General features: G+C 37.6%; 1 protein-coding gene across 1 annotated transcript in view; it reads left to right on the forward strand.

Moving 5' to 3' along the window:
- The first annotated feature begins 2,558 nt into the window (after positions 1-2,558).
- The window catches only part of soga1 (suppressor of glucose, autophagy associated 1), a 52,587-nt gene continuing 39,121 nt past the window's right edge, over positions 2,559-16,024 (forward strand). Inside the window, exons 1-3 of the mRNA XM_042751237.1 lie at positions 2,559-3,735; positions 5,702-5,926; positions 13,202-13,360. Coding sequence (XP_042607171.1) covers positions 2,869-3,735; positions 5,702-5,926; positions 13,202-13,360 — 1,251 coding nt within the window. The 5' untranslated portion in view covers positions 2,559-2,868. The remainder of the gene's footprint in view (positions 3,736-5,701; positions 5,927-13,201; positions 13,361-16,024) is intronic.

Raw genomic sequence — 16,024 nt, forward strand, 5'->3', positions numbered from 1 at the left:
CCATTCTTTAAAACAAATATTATAAAAATATACAAATATTTGTCTTTATTATTGTGCAAATAATATTCATGCAAAATTAATTTTACATTAGATCATAGTTGATCTAACATACACAACAATTATCACAAAAAACATTGGTTGTTGTGTATTTTACAGATTGCTTTATTTAATAAAATGAATAAATACAAAATTATTTTATGAGAAATATCCATTTTAAAAATTAAGAGTTTTAATTATTTTTTTATTTATTTATTTTAATTTTCTATTTTATTATTATTTTTATTTTATTTTATTAGTAGTATTTTATTATTTAAATCATCAAAAGTGCCTGTTGGTGACCCTTGGTGGTAAGTATATAGAGAAAAATTAGAGAGAGAGAAAAAAATCATCAACACTGTAGTGATGAGATGGGCTTTTTATTCAGTTTCTCATTGTTTTCTGCTATGCAAATACATGCTTTCTTTCTTCTTTATTTTTTTCTTTGAATAATTATTAAATTAATATAAAATAATTTGAATCATCATTTTTAATAAACAAAAAATTCTTAAAGTAATTCTTAAGTCAAGCTATGTGCATGTAGAGTCCACAAGATGTATTTCTCATCAGACAAGACCAAAAAGGATTTATGAACCCACTTCTGTCATTGTCGCCACCACAAACATTACATAGAAACCAGAGGACTGCGGGGTCCCAGTCCTCAGAGACAGAGCAACAACAGCAGAAATCCTGTTAGTATCATTATCACAGTTATTTAGGCCAAGTATATAGGACAGAGGAATAAAATACTGTTTTACATTAATTAAGCCCACCATGAAATAGAATATGTAATATCCAGCAGCACAAGGGATATTTTCTGTGTCTCCCTGTGGGTGTTGCATTCCTCAGTCTAGTGTGGCAAGGCTGCTGACAGCCTTTACAGTCATAACAGTAACAAAATCCCTAAACGCTTCAACACGGCACAGATAATTGTTGTCTTACAGGATCAAATGCAATCAGTTTTCCATTATCCATTCAGAAGGTCTTATTTATAAGTACTATAAATATGTTTTACAGCGTTTTTTTTTTCCTTTTCTTTTTTTTTAAGCAAATAATGCCATCAGCACACATTTCTGACATATAATGCAAGTTTTGCTTTTGCTGTAAAAAGAAGCATACACTCCACATACACAGGAATGCATCATCTGTGGATGAATAAAAGGCTTGTTCCTCTTTATAAATCAATAAAAGATTAAGAAAAGCCTCTCATTGATCTGCCTCCATCTCAAAGACTCTGGAGGATTGGGATAAGTCCTCTTCTTTCATGTAGCATTGAGAACGGCTCAGTTAGCACAGCCAGCGACCAGTTTCTCTGCCCTGTCTTCAGCACTATGTGTTAACTGTGCTAATGCGAAGTTCGGGGAGCGCCACCTTTGTCAGGGTCCCAGAAGGGGCTCCTAATAAGGCTCTAGTGTTCAGCTAGGAGGACAGTCTCTGAAAAAAAATACATCGTTACAGACTAATTATGGGGCATGTGACCTGTGCTCACATTCCTGCCTCATCATTCAGCCTCCCATACCACTGCAGGAGGCAGTATTCAGCACAGAAAAATGTATTTATCATCAAGTAACTATAACCAAAAATCCAGTGTTCAATACTTTTCCCCTGTGTCATTCCATTTTATTACGCAGAACTTAATTTCTTATCTTATTTGTTTTGTTTTCTTTGTATGTATGGATTACTTTGGTTGTTACTGATGTCTGGTGAAAATCTGGTGAAGTCAGCAGCACCTTTAGAAATATATTTACTGAGAAAAATGATGATGTGTTCAATACTTATTACCCGCTGTATATCCTGTTAATACTTTCTTAATTAAATATAAAACAGATATCGATACAAACTGTTCTTTTTGCAAACAGCACCCAGAGACTATAGTGCATTTGTTTTGGCACTGCTATTACCCCAAACTGTGGAAAGACCTCTCCTTGTTCGTTATTGAGAATATTGATAAAGATTTTTTTTGTGTGTGTGTTTTGTTTGATGTTTTGTTAATTAAAAAAAAGTGCATTTACAGAAAAAACAATTGTACTTACTTAATCTCCTTATCTTTTTAAAGGGATACTCCACCCCAAAATGAAAATTTTGTCATTAATCACTTACTTAAAATGAAAACCTGGAGGCTTGAGACTGTCCTGTAGACTGGCAAATAAATAGCAGTGTCAAGGTCCATAAAAGGTATGAAAGTCGTTGTCAGAATACTCCATCTGCCATCAGACGTGCAATCTGGGTTATACGAAGTGACGGGAACACTTTTTGTAAGCAAAGAAAACAAAAATAACGACTTTATTCAATAATTCCTTTGTCTCCTCTGTGTCTCTCCATATCAATGTATGCTGTGTATGCTCTTGTGTCATCCGCGTCACAAGGATGCACTGTTTTATTTCAAATCAGAGCTAAATACATGTAGAAACAGCGCTTCCTTGTGGCGCGGATGATACAGAAGAGCATAAAAAATCTAATCACTTTTTCACGTGCCGTGTCTTGGTGGCAGTAGTGCTCTGCGCGCGAGGCTCTCCAGATCCATTCGTCACGGTCAGAGCCGCTATCTGGGCGGAGAGAAAGAAACCCAACTGAACTAACCCTCCAGCCGACACTCAGCAGAGCAGCAGCCGCAGTTCAAAACTGAGGACGCACGGGGGATATCTCGCAGACGTGGTAAACAGAAGAAAACAGAAGCATCTCAAGCCAAGCAATTACATTCTCTTTTGGATTTACAAAGGTTTTGGTGTCGGCTGGTCTAGTGTGAAGCGTTTACCAGTTCAGCTTCTGTGTTTGAGGAGAGGAGGAGGTAGCCTACATTTCATCTATACTCGGGTCTCGTAAACGGAATGAATGACCAAGACAAAGGTTGACACCGGTTCCCCGACGCATTTTGTCTCGTCGAAGGAGAAGAGGCAAAAGCAGAAAATGGAGAGCAGCACTGGAGAACAAGAGCAGCCGCAGCCGTCCCCACAGCAGCCTGCGCAGCCGCTACAAGTTACCGAGAAAAAGAAAATACACCGGGCACCGTCTCCAGCAAGACCCAAAGATGTGCCCGGGTGGTCCCTCACTAAAATCCGCGGCGGCATCGGCACGCCGACGCTGAGCGTTAAACCGGGGGCCATATATTTAGGCGGCCGCGTGTCCAGACGTAGTCCTGTTACCGGGAAGGAGACAAAAACAGAGAAGAGTAAACCGGCCGGCAAACCCGCGCTGTCCGCGCCCGGTGCTCAGAAGAGCATCGTAAAGTCTAATAAAAGCGGCCGGAGAAAAGTCTCGGACGCCAGCATCGGATCGGATGATTTGAGCAAGGACTCCGGCTGCGCTCCGGGGAAACTCTCACCCACCGACAGCAGCTCGGAGCTCTCCGACTGCGCCTCCGAAGAGAATAAAGTCTCCACAGATGCGCTCAGCAGCGACACCGAGACCAGCAGCCGCGGGGGCATCGACGGCGAGAAAGCGCCAGCTGATCATGGACTGTTGGACAAAAGTGGACAAACCAAGACCAGCGTGGAGAAAGAGCGGCTCTCGCTGGGAATGGAGACCGCAGAGGGGAGCGTCTCTCCCGGCGACGAGCGCTCGCTCACCTCGTTCGACAGCAGGATGCCCGCCAGCACGTCCCTGGCGTTTTCCGACCTGACTGAGGAATTAATGGACGGGATGCATGAGGAATTAGTCAGGGAAATAGAGGAACTCAGGTCGGAGAATGATTATTTAAAGGTAACAATGATTTTTTATATATATATATATATATATATATATATATATATATATATATATATATATATATATATATATATATATATATATATATATATTGTTAAATAAAATTAGCACCATGGCAACCACAGTTTCCGCCAAAATATCTTAGTTGCCACATTCAGGTTAAGGTTCAGCATGATGTTATTGTCTAATTGTTTAGAAATCATCTATGTGTTGGTGCTTTAAACAGCCAAGAACCAAAACACTGTTCTCAAGAACATACTGTATGTGACCGTGGACCACAAAACCAGTCATAAGGGACAATTTTTTGAAATTGAGATTTATACATTATCTGAAAGCTGAATAAGCTTTCCATTGATGTATGGTTTGTTAGGATAAGACAATATTTGATTGATGTATGTTTGTTTTGAGATTTGGATTCTGATGTTTGAAATATGTAATTTTATTGTGAAAATAAACTTTAAAGTTGTTCAAATTAAGTCCTTAGTAATGCTTATTACTAATCAAAAATTACGTTTTTATACATTTACGGTAGTAAATTTACAAAATATCTTCATGGAACATAATCTTTACTTAATATCCTAATGATTTTTGACATAAAAGAAAAATCTATAATTCTGACCCTTACAATGTATTGTTGTCTATTGCTACAAATATACCTGTACTACTTATCACTGGTTTTGTGGTCCTGGGTCACATATAGGCTAATGCAACATCAAAACCTCCAAAATAACAATCATAAGAACCAAACATAACCAAAACGGTGCTTGATACACAGAGAGGTTCACTGCTGAACCTTTAAAGACCTTTAACATTTTTCCATAGTATACAGTAGAGTTACAGTACACCTGAAATGCAATATTAGTATAAAAAGATTTCGGAAACTTTTAATTATTTCATGATTATTACTACACTATAAAAATGTAACCCATTAAAAATGAAAATGCTAGATTATTGCAAACTTGTACACTATAGCCCACTTAGAAATGAATTACGGAATCAAGAGAATGAAATTAAGAAATTCATAAAACAGTAGAAATGACGCATAGACGCATAGAAACAAGACGTTTTTATTATGCTGAAAAACAAGTTTTACAGTGCAGTTAGTCTAAATAACTGTATAACTATAGTTTTCTGGTGGAAACTAGTCACAGGGTAACCAGTATAATACTGTATTTACGCCATACATCATTATCTAAATGTCTATGTTCCTTCCCCCTGAAACTGGAAACACTGTATTTATTCTTCTCACAAGGCATATATTTAAGATCCTTGTTTACTATCATATGGGTTTGTCATTTCTCCAGAAATACTATGAGTCATATGTAAGAGATAAACAGTGATTTTTTTGTAATCTCGGTTTTCATAAACTATCACAAGACCATGACGGAACCAATTCTATTTAATTTGCCATGCCTAATATAAAAACGTTAAAAAGGCTATTGACTAGTTGCTCCTGCGCGCGTGTTGCTTGAATAATGCAGCTGTTTGTACAGATGCTGCAGCAGTCAGTCAGTCTGCTGCGCCCGCGCCCACTTTTCACTCCATTGTTTATCCGCGCGCCGAGCACGTGATGCACGCTGCAGTAGTTGACCTATATTCACTGGAAATGTGTGGCAGCACGCGGTGGCCCACCGCATCTATCAGCCTCTGAAAGCTGAATGCATTTTTATCTGTTTGAGGCATTAATAGTTTATTTGGGGTTAGAGCAAAACTGCTTTCTAAACATGGCGCTGTTATGTAAACTGTGTAGTAAAAGAGTCTGGAGGAAAATCATAATGCTGCATAATACATACATGACCTCAAGTGGCTTTTCAGCTACCCTTGATCCTGGGAGACACCAGTGGCAGCCCTGCAGATCAGTGTCTATGTCTAACTAAAATGTCCAGTATGTTTTTGAAAAAGCTTGCAAAATGCATAGTCATTTCTAAAATGATGCATTGGGTGTGTGTGTGTGTGTCAGGACGAGATGGAGGAGCTTCGCTCTGAGATGCTGGAGATGAGGGACATGTACATGGAGGAGGATGTCTATCAGCTCCAGGAGCTCAGACAGCAGCTGGATCAGGCCAACAAAACCTGCCGCATCCTGCAGTACCGCCTCAAGAAGGCAGAGAGACGCAGCATCCGCGTGGCCCAGACCGGACAGGTGGACGGGGAGCTTATCCGAACACTGGAGCAAGATGTCAAGGTTAGAGCAAGTTAATGTGTGATGTAGAAATTCAGCTGGTGTGAAGGCGTGATTTATTACTGATAAAAGCCTCCAAATGTATTCTGTTAGTTAACTGTGTTTAGCAAGTGATTGCTTGATCTTTAAGTTGAGTTTGACTCAAACACCTTGTGGAAATGAGGTGCGCTTACCCTAATTGTTTTGAATGTGATCTTTAAATCTTAAAAGTACGCTTTAAGAAACCGTATTTGCAGATAATACAATTTTAATGAAACAAGAGGCCATTTAAGTGTTTCAAGTTCATTTATTTATAAAGCACATTTAAAAACAGCCACAAGACTGACCGAAGTGCTGTACATAAAAATTAAACCATAAACACATAAAACAGAATTAATTAAACATGAATGAATTTTAAGAGAAAAATTGTACATAATACAATGTAATGAGAACGGGATATTAGTAGGCCAGATCGAACAAGCACACTTTCATGGCTGACTGTTTCTTAAACACACTTAAGTTCACTTAAAAGTGCACTTAATATTTTTTCATGCTTTAAAGAAGTACATTTATTTTGATGTTTTGACTAGCAATGTAAAAAAGCTAATTATAATTTTAAAAGTGGTGTGTTATTAGATATTACAGTTGGTGTTTTAAATGTACTAAATTGCAACTTCATCATTACAAATGTGTAATTACAAATATATTTAAATACACAAAATGACAAAAAAGTATATTGTAGTTCACTATAAATGCTTGTCAGTATATGCAGTAACACACTTTAACCATAAAATTATAAAATTACAGAGATGTACTATATAGAGATGTCACTTAAGTCCTACTTAAGTACATTTAATATACATGTAAATTATATTACATTTGAATTTAGTTTTAAATAACATGCAATGAAGTGTCTGATATAATCGGCACTTAAAATATATTTTGCTAAAGTATTTATTTTTTACAAGGGACTCTCTGAATGAAGTGAATCTCATAAAATATCCAATGATGCAAACGTCTGCGGTAGACTGTTAGATCATGCTTTAGGCAGCGTGTAATGCACCACACAGGCAACTGTCTCACATGGCTGAGGACACAATACTTCCTTTCTCTGGTCTGTCAGTGAGAGGAGAAATAACCATGATGTCATTCCCATCAGCACTGTATTCCTCTTTTACAAGGTTGATTTGTATGCAGTAACAGAGGGAGTGATTTCCTCTTTGTGCTACTGAGACTGGCTGTGTTGGTCTATAAGAAGTTACACTGTCACATACGTAAGTTTTACCACTCAGGACACAGCTGGTAAAGATCAGAGGCTGCAGAACACAATCGATGTGGCGTGAAACACAGGAGGGGGATGTGTCTGTAGAAAAAACATCTTAGCCTCTGCTGAATTCTTTAACTGCTGACAGGAGTCTCCTAACACAGGGTCAATTGTCTCTCCACAGCCAGGTCATATTACACTGATCTTCACAGCGCTTGTGCATTCAACTGGTTGAAATACTCTATTGCTATCGCTGTGACAGGCATGCTATAGGCTTTAAGGAGGAAGGACATTGCTTCTTTACATTCAGCTTAGCACAGCAACAAAACATTGTGCAAATCGAAGTGCTAACACGGATTTTCTTGTAACCTTACAGGGTTATGAGAACAACTTGTGCAACAATCAGTACTTTAAAGTGATGCAACAAACTGAATTTTTATTAAAATACAGAAACCGTCAATAAAGTTTTAAAGTAGACTAAAACCCAAACGGACAATAAACCTCAATTAATCAACTTTATTTAATAATCAACTAAGTTGTATAAGAACAGTCACATTGCACTTAAGGCCGTTTTTATGTCAACTTTTAATATAAATATGTTTTAATTCCAATTAGAAGTTTCAATATAAAATTTAAAAAGTGCTTGTAATAAAACTTTCTTGACATGTTTAATCAAATATACATTTAATAATGAAGTAGGGCTGGGTATTGTTCAAATTCTTTTAATATCGATACAGATACTTTGACTTCGATACTGATTCCTGAACGCTACTTTTCATTACCAGGCAGTTTTATGAAATCTGTTTGAACAAGATTACATTACACTTCACCTCAAAAAACTTTTTTTATTTTTTCAGCTTGTTGACAGACTTAAAGACTCATCTCCTGAGCCAGTGCACAAAGGAATGAAATGTAACCAACAACACAATAAATAGTTTTAATGCATGAGAAATGCTAAGCAGTTGTAGCGATTAGCTTGATATAAAAGACTACAAATAGCATATTTCAGCAACATTATATGGCCAAAACACACATTAGATCGCAATCGCCAGCACTTGATGTGGCACAAAGAATGCATTATGCTTATTGGCTCACTGACGTCAATGAGATTAACCCCTTAGGTATCAAAATTTGGTACTGAACGACAAGATATTTTTTGATACTCAATGGTATTGAAGCAATTCGATCAGTGACTAAAAAGTATCGAACTCGATACCCAACACTATAATTAAGACAGTAAAAATAAAAGAAGAAATGTAATACAGTGCATATATTTAGCAAGATGCTCCTCTGTTTAATTGTGTAACACTTACTGCAGTGTTCAGTTAAGATTTGTGGTCTATCTCTTTTCAATATTCACTGTCGTCCTTGGCAACATAAAGACATAAAGACTATTATGTCTTTCGTTTCACACCACAGACACATTCCCTTGTTTCATACAAACACAACTGCTGCCAAATGTTATCAACTAGTGAAAATGACCTCAGAAGATTGATTCAATGTTTGTCTTGTTGCTAGGCTGATTGAATCTAACCGAAAGGGACCGTGATGTTAAGCAGATCGTCCTTTTTTGGTATATTTTGCAATAATGACCGACTGACTGTACATTATCCTGCTTATTATCTGACTTACCTACCAAAAATATTAATAATTGGAAATGAAATGCTAATATGAGTTGGAAATATTATATTATGTGAAAAGAAATATCTGGGGTATATAGCACAGATATTTAGGAAATTGATTACCCCAGAAGGATGCAAATAACCAGTCGCAATCAAATACTCAACAAAGCCAATGAAGACAAATGAACCATTTCTTTTGAATTCTGAAAATCTGTTATCTTAAAATGACAGAATATTTGCTTATGAATCAATCTGGCCTTAATCTATTACACTGATTTCTGAGAACTTTTTGGGGCTGAGATGACCCACGTATCAGTTATTATTTGGTACTTTCCTTATGAATGAACTCTATTCAGAGGTCAGCGATGTTCTGACCAAGAGGCTGTGTAAGACAAATATTTTTTTCCCCTTGGACTAACATATACGAGTTTCCCATATTCGACTTCTTCTCATCTCTCTCTGGTCTCTTGGGATGATGTCATGGTCAGGAGGGGGAGGGGGTGAAAAGGGTTGGTGGAGGATCTGAATGTTTGTAAGATCTCTGCACCATTTCCTGCTCTCTGAAGCACTGGCCTCATTTCTCATCCAATGAGAGCAATGTCTCCCAGATCTGTCAGGGGAAGGACGGAAAACAGCTCCACACCTTCTCATCAGCTGCTGTGGCTTGTGAAATTGGGTTTGGAGGAACACCGGAGCTTCCTCTCTCTCTCTCTCTCTCTGTTATCCATCTGAGCTTCTCCAGTCATGTGCTCATGCAAAACAACAGCTGAGAAACAGAGAGAATGATTCCAGCTGTAGACAACAAATATCAGAAATGAAATTCTGATCATCTAGTGCGTCAAAACTGAATCACTCCCATTAAAATCTAGTGCCTGATGTACTATACAGCTAACAGAGTTGTTATTCTTTTCTGATAGCAGTTATTTAAATTTGGATGTCATGCAACATTTCTGTTGTTGCACGCCCAGTCCTAATGGAGGATGCAGATGTTTAAAGAAAAAACGGAAAAGACCCTAGTTATCTCCTTTAGACTTTACAGATGTCAACAATGTCTCAATCTATGTTCAGATTTGCTGAGACAAAAGTGAGAGATTTCATTACAAACTTATGTAACTCATATATAAACTTATTTATCCAAGATCATTTTTTGAGCTCTGCTAGTTTAATTTATAGCTCTATACTCTTTTAACATTTTTAAAAGGTTTACTTGTTTTGAAAAAGGGGGTGGCTACAGAACTACAGAAGGACTACAGAAATTTAAAAGCTTAGTGAAGGTGACATTAAAGTCATGTGACCTTGCTGTAGTTGGTTTTAGCACATACACAAATATTAAAGTATTTTGTGGGCTTAATGAGACATGCAGTTAGTCTTAAGCTATATAAGAGCAACCTCTGAGCAGAAAAAAATCATTTTGGGCAGAAGGAGAATAATAAAGAGGAAGTGATGGTGACAGATGATGATAAGCAAGGAAAATACTGTTTGGTCAGTTTGGCCTTCGCAGGCTCAGATATCAGCTTAGCAGCAGCATCCTTGAGATAAGAGGAGAGAGAAAGAGACACATACTGTAGTAATAAACACCTCCTCATCATGTAGCTGGCTCATCTATGTGAGGAGCGCACATGCATAATCATCCTTGTGCTGCATTCACATGTCAAACAGGCACAGAGCAAGACAAAGCCCCGCTTTAAAAACCAGCTCCTAAGCTGAGATGAAACTCTAGAGGAGGCACATTTGAGATAACTAGGGTCTTCTTTCTAGAATAAAAAATTGAGAAGCAGGAGACTTAGGCTAAAGTCTCCATTTACTTGCCCTACTTTTATCTCATTGAATATCCTTTTTTACTCAGAAATATATCACATTATAAAGTAAAATAGTTTGAAAATGCCGTTTTATGTTGACTTTGTTACTCACTTGTGAGTTTCAAAGGCAGGATTTGTAAAATGAACTGACATAAGAGTGACATATGGCTGGAAGCTGCATTTAAAGTGTCAGTCCATTTAAAAATGTAGTGAAGCTGTGTTAATGGGTGTCTTTCAACACAACATTATTTGGTGCCCTTGGACTGTCTTTATATGGCTCATCTGAGCTGCATGTGCTAACAGGTTAACCAAAGGGCAGTTCGCTTTTTCTAAGCAGGGCAAGGCTGAGTTTATAGTGTGAATGTGCCCGGGTGGCTGTCCCGCAGATGCAACCAGATACAGATCTGGAGGGAAGTCATTTAAAACGACCGTTTGCACAGCAGAGAGGCGGAGCAATCCTGAAAAGCAGGATCAGAAAGGACACACACACACACACACACACACACACACACACACACACACACACACACACACACACACACACACACAAACTAACCCAAATACAAACAAATTCCACAGAGCTATTTTCATATCTAAACAAGTTCTGCTGACAAACAGTCATGGTCACATGCAAATGAGCCATTATTAGTCTTTGATGGGTCATTACACTCCTTTGATTTCTGGGTCTTGTGTGGTGAGAGAGGCGGCCAACTAAGCACCTAAACACACACACATACACACACACGACACTGCAGTGCTTCACTGCCCCTTTCCCTGTAGATCTAGAAGTGTCTTATCTCGTTTTGCATGTAAAAGCAACAACAGGCGGTGACATAGTCAGACAAAGGCAGGTGGGTGGCTTCCAGACAGAATGGAGGAGGAGTGAATGCAAATAATCTGGACCAACAGACACTTTCTGAGCTCTGATAATTAAAGCTTTTGTGTGACAATACAGACGTGCAATTACCATAAAACCCTGGGCCTGTGGTTTAGCAACATATTTAATATTATATCATGAATGGTGACATTGATTTATATCCTGCTTTTCTGTTTGTCTATAGAAAGAGTGATACTGTATAAAAACTCTTGTTATAGTTACCAAAAAAAAAAAAAAAAAAAAGCTGTGGTTGCTTTAATGATGGTGTTTTTACAGTTAATGGTGTGTATTTTACATTTAATAACTCTATATCTCTTTGATATAATTTTAATATACAATCCAAAATGGTATTGATGTATAAAAAATGTTTACAGTTCATTAAAGTTATTTTTTTTTCCAGGAACTGTGGCAAAACACCATTGGAATAACTTACATAAAACGTATAATGCAATAAACATTGAAACTAAAATACAAATTGCATAACTAATAAAAAAATAGGAAGATGTACACACACACACACACACACACACACACACACACACACACACACACACACACACAGATGTCTTCCCTATTATTGTTTGTCAGTAAATAGTCAATATGTCAATAAATAGTGCATTTTTACTTGCAATTTTTTACTTATAAAATGGTAGTTTTAATAATATTATATATAGTACATAGTACTAGTACATAACCTATATATTCTAAATATAATTTTCACCTTTTTTCATCATATACTGTAGTATAATGTAGTGTAATATTTTTTATTTTTTGCTGTAAAATCATGTTTTTAATGCACGTGTCCAATATAAAGCAACAGCAAAACAGCAAACACAATTTTATCATCCCACAGCACAACATTTTGGGGAAAGTAGCTTGTGCTGGAAAAGCTGAAACGAAAACAACTGTGAACTACTGTAACACTACTGAAAAAGACTAAGAAACAAGGCAGAGAGGCTGTTGGTGAAATAAAGAAAAGGAAAGAATGAGAAATGGAGGGATCTGATATGAATTAGAGCGTGGTGTTGGTACAGTGGAGCATTGTGGGTACCCAGCTGCACCTTGGCTGTGGTTCAGACTCACAGAGAGGAGAAAACCCTCCCTCACAAACAGGGGCTGTGTTTCTCCTCTTAGCCCTTCACAATCCTCATTTACCCCATTCAGTTTCCTCGTTCCTCTCACACAAACCTACATCCTTCCATAATATGTGCCCTATAGAAACATACACACATTGTCAGTAATGACAAATAGTCTTGTGTTGCTAAAATGGTCCAAGCACCAGTATGCATGTGTGTGTGGTAGAGATGGGTTTGGATTCTCTGTCTTTGTTTGCCCAACACCGATAATTGCCTCCTTAAGAAGTTAGTGCAGCATTACGATCAACCGCTTTTAATGAGCTTTCCTCTATCTTCAGGGAGACATGAATCATAGACTTATGAACTAACCATAGCTAAAACAAAAAAAAAGAGGAAAAATTTTATGATAGGATTAATTACTTAATTACAACATGCAGTATTTTTAATCAGTATTTAGCAGTACACTGAGAAGTTCTCTGTATTTATCAGCATGAATGAAATATGTTTATTACCATTTCTGTAATATTTAAATATAACACATTTTCATTCTCTTGCCTATTATTTTTCACTAAGCTCATTTCTGTAGGCAGCTCACAGAGTACCTTTTTTTCAAAGGATATTTTTAATGCTCCCCTCATAAAAACTGTTGTGGTTGTTTCAGGTGGCAAAAGACGTGTCCATCCGTCTGCATAATGAGCTGGACACTGTGGAGAAGAAGAGATCTCGTCTGGAGCAGGAGAACGAGGAGCTGAGGGTGAAACTGCAGGATCTGGAGGTGGCCAAGCAGGTCCTGCAAGCCGAGATGGAGAAGTCCAGAGAGGTGAGAGATAACTGATCATTCCAGAAGCTTTCAGGATGTTGAGTAGATAGCAAGTGGGCTTTAAAATGAGCTGAAGATATTTGAAGCATGACACATCTCAAATTTGTGGGAAACACAATGAGCTGCTGTGAATTTTACCACAGGAAAGAAGCGTGGTGTGCATTATGAAACCAAAGAAAAGATTCTGCTTGGGTGGTCTGAATTGCTATGTTGTTGATAAAGTTAATCTGTGTGGTTGTTAAAGCATTGCTATGTGTTGTGTGCTAGGTGGTTACTTATTGAACCCACCTCTAAATCTCTATGACAAAAAGCAAAAAAAGAATCTGTATTTTGAGGTATTGTTCATCATAAAAATTATGCTTGCCTTATAATACACCACTAATAATAATAACCTAAATAAGAAATAATTTTGTCAGGGAATGTAGTTCAAATGCCTAATTGTATTGATTAATAAAGGATTTAAATCACAAATCACTGTATGTGGCCACAAGTTGGCCATTTGGAGCTGGAACTATCCGTTTTTGGTTATTTTAGCTGCATTGATGGAAATTAGTGTGAGTTCTGTAAGAAGTTGCTAATTGGGGAAAAAAGGATCATTAATTAGTTTCAGATTCTCTGAAAAGGCTTCATTAGGAGCTCCAGGGAAGGTTTCTGAAAAGAAAAGTGTTTATATTGTACTTGATTTGGCTTGGGGCAGAACTCTTAATGTTGACACTTTCGTTTAACTTCGCTGTAGTCAAAGCTCTATGTGTGTTACGGCAGGAGCTGAGAGCTCTTCACTCGGACCGATCTGTTGACTTTCTCTGTGTAAATGTCAGCTCGGGTGGGTGGGTCTGAAGGTGGACGGGGAGCACATGAATTAAGCATTAGATTTTCTCTACTGACAGTTTAACGAGGAGGAACATAAAGCATGCTCCTTGTGTCTGGTTAATTCTCTGTTTTGGCCTTCACTCTTCCGGTAATAAATGTTCCTTTGTTGTTCTGAGTAGTGGATCATTGGCAGGTTGGCTCAATGGTTGGTCTGTGCTCTATTAACCGTCTGCTGCATGATGAAAAAAGTGATGAATGCATTATTATATGAAGCAACGGTCATTATTGGTCGGTTTGCTCGTTTCTTTGAGAATCATTTTACGGGGTGTTGTATACTGCTGTGATAGTCAATGCCAGCGCTCTGATTCGCTCGGCTGCTCTGCTTTGGGTCGGCTCACAGGTTTGCTCTGTGTTCTTATTGGCTGAAAGCCCAGGGCAGGATGCGTGCCGCTCTCTGTTGTTGAGGACTGAATTCTTGGCATAGCGGGCACTTATGGTACACAGCGAGAGTTCATCCTCAACTAAACTTTCAGAAAAGAGCCAGTAGAGCCTTTCAGACAACAGATGACTCAAAGAATGGAAAGAAGTGATGGATCATTATGAGTAAAAGAAGATGATCTGATGATCCGGCTGAACACGATATCTCACTCTGACATGCAACAAAGTACAGGATGAAAGAGATGTATAAACAGTTATTAGAACAAAAACTCAATTCTAATGGGTCAATCGTGAAATTAATAACTTACATCATTTTTTTTTTACTTCAATAGACAATGTATCTGCTCTATCATTACAAACATTGATCAGCACCATTTAGGTGCACAAAAACGAAACTGGAAAAAATGCAACTGTAAAAATATCCTTACCAGGTTAACTGTAGGGTGAAACATTGTAAGTGGTTTAACATTGCATTATATGATATTTTACTGTAAAATACTATGAAATTTCCTTCCCAGAATTCCTTGCACGAAACATCACATTTTATTTAATTTAATTTAAAATGTTATCTAAATAGTTTTATCTTATTTGTTATTTTGCTGTTTATTAGGGTGTTTTGTGTTATATTTTCTGTTGTAACACCATCTTTTATAGGCTACTTGTTTAACTTCTGTATTACTATGGTTATTATAGTTCAAGTAGAGGTAGTTCTCTACCATGATCACTAATCGCTTTATTTTTAAAGAGACTTCTCAGACTTTTAATAGGTCAGTGAGAACACGCTGATGTCATCAGATCACCATCAAAGACCTCCCTTCCTGACACAAAAATAAACACTCAAAATGAAAGCTTGCTGATATAGGATTTTTAACCTAGATAGCACCACACCCAAAAATCTTCATTTTTTTTTCATCCTACAAATGCTTTTAGTTCTCCTTCTATGCTCTCCATCCTTCGTTCTCAAACTCTTTCTCAATACCTCATTTAACACAGAGCGGGTATCGATCGGTACTGCAGCTGGGTGATTAGGTTCACATGTCTACTGCTGCTGTGAGTGTAAGAGGTGTGTGTTTGTGTGTGTTTATGGCTTCTGATGGTGGTCGCTATGTGGAGGGGCTGTTTTATAGGGCCTGTTTTACAGGTGTTTAATAGGCTTCGGTACAGTAAAAGGTTAGTATAAGAGTGCAGCCTTGTTACTGCTGTTTCTTTCTCCAAATGCACATTCATACCAATAGCTCATTTGTTCATTTATCATTCAGAGCCCAAATGTGTTTCAAAAACAGCATGTATTAGTGGCATTATCCACATACAGCTTATTTGTTGATCCAGAGCCCTTCTAGACTGTGCTAGAGGAACCAGTCCTATGAGGCTGACTGAACTTTTATTTATATTTTTCAGGAAGCTCCTATCTTTGTT

The sequence above is a fragment of the Cyprinus carpio genome, chromosome B23, assembly GCF_018340385.1.
Source record: "Cyprinus carpio isolate SPL01 chromosome B23, ASM1834038v1, whole genome shotgun sequence".
Classification (NCBI taxonomy): domain Eukaryota; kingdom Metazoa; phylum Chordata; class Actinopteri; order Cypriniformes; family Cyprinidae; genus Cyprinus; species Cyprinus carpio.